The sequence below is a fragment of the Crocodylus porosus genome, unplaced genomic scaffold, assembly GCF_001723895.1.
Source record: "Crocodylus porosus isolate Cpor-Errol unplaced genomic scaffold, CroPor_comp1, whole genome shotgun sequence".
Classification (NCBI taxonomy): Eukaryota; Metazoa; Chordata; order Crocodylia; family Crocodylidae; genus Crocodylus; species Crocodylus porosus.
In genome coordinates, this window is record NW_017728943.1 from 81102804 (window position 1) to 81108666 (window position 5863).

Here is a 5863-nt window from a genome sequence, read left to right on the forward strand (position 1 = left end):
CCATCAATCATAGTGGGGTGTTGTAATGTCCTCCCAGCTCTCCTTGTTGACCCAGGGTATGTTGCTTTCAGGCCCAGCGGCTAGCCTGCATGGTGAACCACACTGCCAGCCACCTGCTGAACTTTGCACTCCGCTGCATCCTGGGAGATGGCACAGAGCAACGAGGGTCCCACATTACTGCCAAGCAGCTGCGATTTGACTTCAGTACTAAGGTGATGGAAATCCCACATACTGCTATTCCCCAAGAGTAATGGGAATGCATGAGACTTGTCTAGAGAAACGATACTTCCTCTACCTTCCCACCAGTTCCATTCTTCTATGTGGGAAGTAACCATTGAGCCTCTTGGCCACTCACCTATTGTTAATTGTGTCCTAGGTGGAGCAGGGGCTGGGGCTCAGTTGGCAGCTGCTGTGTGGGCGTGAGGGTGGCTGTCGTACAGATGAAGGGGGTTGACAGGATGCAGGTCTTGTGGGTAGCAGTAGTGTCTTGAAGACTTGGGCTTGCTATTTTCAGGTGTTGGGTGTACTTCAGGGTTACTCCTGGTCAATGTTTACTACTACTAGCATCCTTCTGGGTGCAAGAAAGATGTATGCAAACAGGAAACAAAGGCTATTGGGTCAGGTGAGCACCTAAGAAATGAAGCCGTAGCATTTAAAAGTGCCTTGTCTAAAGAATGTGACAAATGCTGTTGGATTAATGCTGACCTAGATCACAAGAGTAAGGCAGAGGAAAAGAGAATAGAAGGGTCCTCATTACCCCAGTTATGCAGTATGGGTGGAAATGAGATACAGAGGAGAAGCAATTTGCTCAGAGTTGGAGGGAAAGCTGGGAATTGAATCCAGGAGCCATGACACATCATGACCTTCCCCCCACCCCATAACATAGCACTTTCTCCTTCATGCCATTTGGAATTGTGCCTCTCTGGAGAGGTTTTCTGCTGATGGACTATCTCCTTTCTCAGGCTCCAGTGACCACGCAGCAGATGCAGGAGATAGAAGGCATAATTCAGGAAGTGATTAAACGAGATGAAGCTGTCTACATGGCAGAAGCCCCTCTGATGCTAGTGAGAAGCATTCAGGGACTTCGGACCATAGATGAGGTACAATGAGAAGGTGGATAGGAAACTCATAAGCCTCAGCAGAAGGCAGCTACAAACAAGAGCCACTTAAGCTATATGAGACATACAATGATGGATTCCCCAGTGCATGGAATAGAGCATGGAAAGGAAAGTGTTATGAAGAAGAGATGCTGGGGAATAGAGGTGTGCTCCTGGGGTACCCAGGCAATGGTCTTTCTGAATGCCATAGTCTGGTGGTGTGGAAAAGGCTGCCTGCTGCAGGGAGGTGAGGACAGAATTGTGGTGTTGTCTTAGGCTAATGTCTACCTGTCATCCTAATTTACAGGAGTCCTGTATGTGACAGCTGCTCATGGCTGCCTGTAGCTGTATCTGGTGGAATCTGGAGTGGGAGGGATGGTCTCAGGTCTTAGTGGTTGACTGAAACACAGAACAAGCCCTGTTGGCTGTTTGCAGCTGATCCTTGTCTCCTTTCACAGGTGTATCCAGATCCAGCAAGGGTGGTGTCTGTTGGGGTGCCTGTAGACACTGTGCTGACCCAGAACTCTCAAGCTGCAATGCAGACCTCTGTGGAGCTGTGCTGTGGGACGTAAGTGCCCTTCCCCATCAGTTCTTCCCTTTTCTCTCTAGTCAAAGGGTGGGTTTTGGGGGTGCTTCTGATGCCTCTAGCTTGTCTTCCCTGCATCCAGGATTTGAGTGAGAATCTCTGCACAGTCTCTACTTACACTCCTGAGAGGGTGGGCAGGAAAGTTGCTTAATGGTTAGATTGCCAGGAGGGGGCTTCCCCACACCTGGCAGTCTAATGAGCTAGATAATCAGACTCCAACTATATGACCATAGTTGATTAACATCCCTTCTCTGCATCGTCTCAGTTTCCCTATCAGCAACAGTGGAAAAATGATCTTGTTGCACTAAGAAGACTGTCTACAGGGAATTTGGAGGGCCTTGGACAAAAAAGGCTGTATTGGAATGCAAAGTACTATTCTACCCAGCCATATTTCGTAGTTCAGGGGGCTGCCTGTGATGTAAAGTAAATGCCAGGCAAACTGCAGATTACAGAGCTCTCACTTGAGAGGGAGGTTTCTGCTGGCAGTCAGAATGCTGACTGAGGTGTGGATGTTTAATATTTTTTCATTGATCACCTTGGCAGAAAAACTAGGCATATTCTAACGAATTCTGAGGATGTTGTGCAATTAGGAGGCATTGCCAAACAGGGCAGGACCTTATAGAAAGAATTGGATGTCTTGAGGGCTAGAGAAGTAGAAAGAGGATAACTTTAAAAGTGCCAAATGCAAGATCATTGCATTAGCAGGAGCTCTTGTTGCTACTTCATGAGCTTGGGGGGCTTATCAGTGAGGAACAACAAAGGAGCAGAAAAACTTGGGTCCGTTAGCTGATCAAAAGGATGATTTATGAGACAGCTGTTAAAAAAGCCAATGGGATGCACTGAGCAAGGTTTTTCCAATAGAGAAGGGAGGTTTTAATCTTGATCTATTGCCATTATATGTGGCAGTAGATCAAGCCTCGCCAGGAGTCTTGTGCAGTCATGGTGACCCCTGTTCAGGAAAGATGAATTCAGACTGAAGCAGGTGCAGAGAAGGGTTGGTAGGATGATAAAGGTAGTGGAGAGCTTGTGCAATGAGAGGAGACTAAAAGCCTAGAGAAATGAAGGCAGAGAGGGAATATGACTGCTCTTTATAAACATACATGGGTTGTAAATACCAGGGAGGAGAGAAGAGCTATAAGTAAAGTTAAAAGATGAAGCTGGAACAAAAGCACATGGGTGTAAACTGTCCATAAATAAATTTTGGCCAAAAATTAGGTTTCCAGGCATCAGTGGAGTCAGCTTTTGAAGCAGCTTTCCAATCAGAGTAGTGGGAGCAGGCAATTTAGCAGGGCTTAAGATGAGCTTGATCAGTTCCTGAGCTAGATAGTATGGCAGAGTTGCCTGTGGTAGCAGAGGACGGAATATGGTGTTGTCCAGAATCCCTTCTGTCTTGTGATAGCAAGCCCAGGGTGAATATGGATGATGCAAATGTCCTGACTCTTTGCCCTTTCTTTTCCTCTCTCTGCCCATTTCACAGGCACTTACTGAAAACAGGAGCTATCCAGGATTTGACCGTCATCTCTGAGCATCAGCTGGTTAAAGGGATCAGTCGTATCATTGCTGTCACTGGGGAGCAGGCCAAGCAGGTGAGATGGAGAGGCTAAAACATCCTTTTTGTGGTGCAGAAGTCTAGGGAGCAGGCACACACCCACACTGTAAACTGCTGTTCAGTCCTGACCTGCAGTACCTGCTTCTGTGCCTAGTCTTGCTCCTTTCCCCCACACAAGTCTGCCAGGTTACATCACCCATGACTTGTACCTCATCCCTCACCTCTCCACACTGCTCTGGCAGTGCCGCTTATGCCTCCCCTGCCTCTGCCAGAACTCAGCCAAAATAGGAGGAAACCTTTCACTCTTGCAGGTGGGATCTCACCCAGGTACCTAAGTAGGAGTTAAAGGTTTGACCTTCTGTGGCTTAATTTCATTTCCTGTCTGTCACAGCTGTCCCTGACTGCTGATTCCTTGTGCTAAGGGGAGAGCAGTTCCAATCAAAAAGATTTTGCTTCTTTGTGTATGGTCTTTGACTCCTAAATAAAGGTCCTGGCTGACTGGTCCATCTGGCTTGGTTGCTTCGTACATGAGATGTCCTTATGTGGCTGAGTGCCTGACAGCAGGGCTTGCTATCTGACTTTCCCCTGTGTAGCCACATTCCTGACCAGACCCTCCCCTGCAGCAGATTGTGGGGCACGCTTGCCTTGCTTGCTGGAAGCACTGACCCAAAGCCACCCCTTGCTGTTTTGTGTCCCACACAGGTTATTGTTGTGCTTAGTGCTGAGGCGAGCAGTTTGCAGTGGGGGCTGCACATGTTAACCATCCAAGAGAGGTCACTAGCACAGAAGTCAGAGAAACTTAACCCTTGCCAGGCAGAGCATCTTTCCCGCTCTGTGCCTGCTCTTCCATAATGCCCTTTGCTCTCCAGATACAAAACCCAGGGCTTCCTCCTCTGCCACCTCAGGTCAGGATGAGCCCAGAGTCCAGTAGAATCGTTTTTCCTTCCTTCTGAGTCAGGCACCGTAGAGAGACTGTACTCTGAGCTTTGAGACTAAGGAGTATCTTCAGGAGAAATGCCCCTCACTGAGGTGTTGTGTCCAGGCCAGTGCTGAGCAACTCCAGGAAGGCATGATACAAGCCTGTGTTGGCTCTTGGGAGGATTTGCCTGAAGGGACATGGCAGGCGCTTCTCCCTGTAAAGCCTTCACTAGTACAGGCTAGTGAAAAAAAGAACAATAGTGGGGCTCTTGGCTTCTTCCAGGAAGGCCTGGGATCACTGCCAGGCATTTAAGTGTGGTTCTTGAAGAAGCCTACCTGTGGGGTGCTCACTCTTCATCTTTGAGCAATTACAGATTGAGGGGGAGGATTGTCTCCTCCATCCTCTGTAGCACCAGCATAAATACACCCAATAATTCATCACTACTAAAATGCAAACAAAAGTTTTTTGGTCATTAAGGCTCAAACCCTTTAATCAGCTATTTTTTGGGAGCCTTCCACCAACCAGCCAACAAAACAGACCTGGCCCTATTTATTACCTTTCTTACGCAGCATATCTTCTGATGGCCTGTTTTGTCACTCTTCTAGGCCCGGGAAGTAGGCCAGCGCCTGGCTGCAGAAGTAGACTCTCTCTGTGTGAGAGTGAAGCGAGGAAACTCCTCTCTCCCTGAGATACAGAACCTCTCTAAGGAGGTGGGCTGCTTTATCAAAGTGAGTGCTGTGTTCCTCATACAGAAGGATGTCTGTCTGTCTATCTTTCCCCTAGGAAGTGTAAATGTGGGGGTTAAGTAGCTGACGTAACTCTTTCCCCTGCCCCACAGGAGCTGGACACCACTGCAATGCCCCAGTGGCAGAGAAGAGAACTACAGACCGTCCTCAAAGCCCTGCAGCGAGCTACAAACACGGCCATTAGGAAGCTGGAAATCAGTCAGGTGAGGATGCAGCAGCCAGGGCTCAGCAGCCTGCTTATGGCACCAAACTGCTCTACAGTAGAGGGCCAGGCAGGTTCTTTGGGTTTGATCTTCCTTCCAAGGAAACCCTAGCAGTTCTATATGCTAAAGAGCAACCTTGCTAAGAATCCAGATCCCCTTGAAATGCTGGGGAAAGCAGAATGCTATTGCAGCTGGCACACAAAGATGCTCTTGGTTGGGCTTCTTGTGACCAGTTCGTCTAAACTTAGTCAGTCATTAATTTTATATGATGGGCCTGACGTTTCACCCTCTGCAAAATCTCTACTCCTTTCTGGGCTGAGAATTTGGAGAGCTTCATGACAACCCTAAGCAGCTGCTGATTTCCCAACACAACCCCACTGGAAGGGAGGTAAATATGCCTCCTGCAAGACTACTGGTGAACTGAGGCACAAAGCTGAGGTGTGTCTTTATCACCTGGCCCCACAGCAAGGCAAAGGCAGGGCAGGGAATAGAATTTGGACCCTTGGGCCCTGCTCTTATTGCCATAGCTGCATCCTCTATTTTGGTAATTAATCTGATTGTATTTCAGGCATGCAGGTTTGATGACTTAATCTTCTCTTCAGGTAGCTGAAGGATTTAGTATCTCTTTCAAGCAAAGGACCAGTGCCTAATTAACAGAGATCCTGGTTTTTCCTGATAAAAAATCTCAACTTCTCTGATTAAAAAAAAATCACAAATTCTCTGATAAACCCCCAAAATCTGTGACTTAAATTGAAAGCCCCCC

General features: G+C 47.8%; 1 protein-coding gene across 1 annotated transcript in view; it reads left to right on the forward strand.

Moving 5' to 3' along the window:
* Positions 1-5863, forward strand: part of AARS2 (alanyl-tRNA synthetase 2, mitochondrial) — a 32623-nt gene that overhangs the window by 23695 nt on the left and 3065 nt on the right. The window contains exons 14-19 of the mRNA XM_019549640.1: positions 72-212; positions 963-1100; positions 1556-1665; positions 3161-3269; positions 4757-4879; positions 4990-5100. Coding sequence (XP_019405185.1) covers positions 72-212; positions 963-1100; positions 1556-1665; positions 3161-3269; positions 4757-4879; positions 4990-5100 — 732 coding nt within the window. The remainder of the gene's footprint in view (positions 1-71; positions 213-962; positions 1101-1555; positions 1666-3160; positions 3270-4756; positions 4880-4989; positions 5101-5863) is intronic.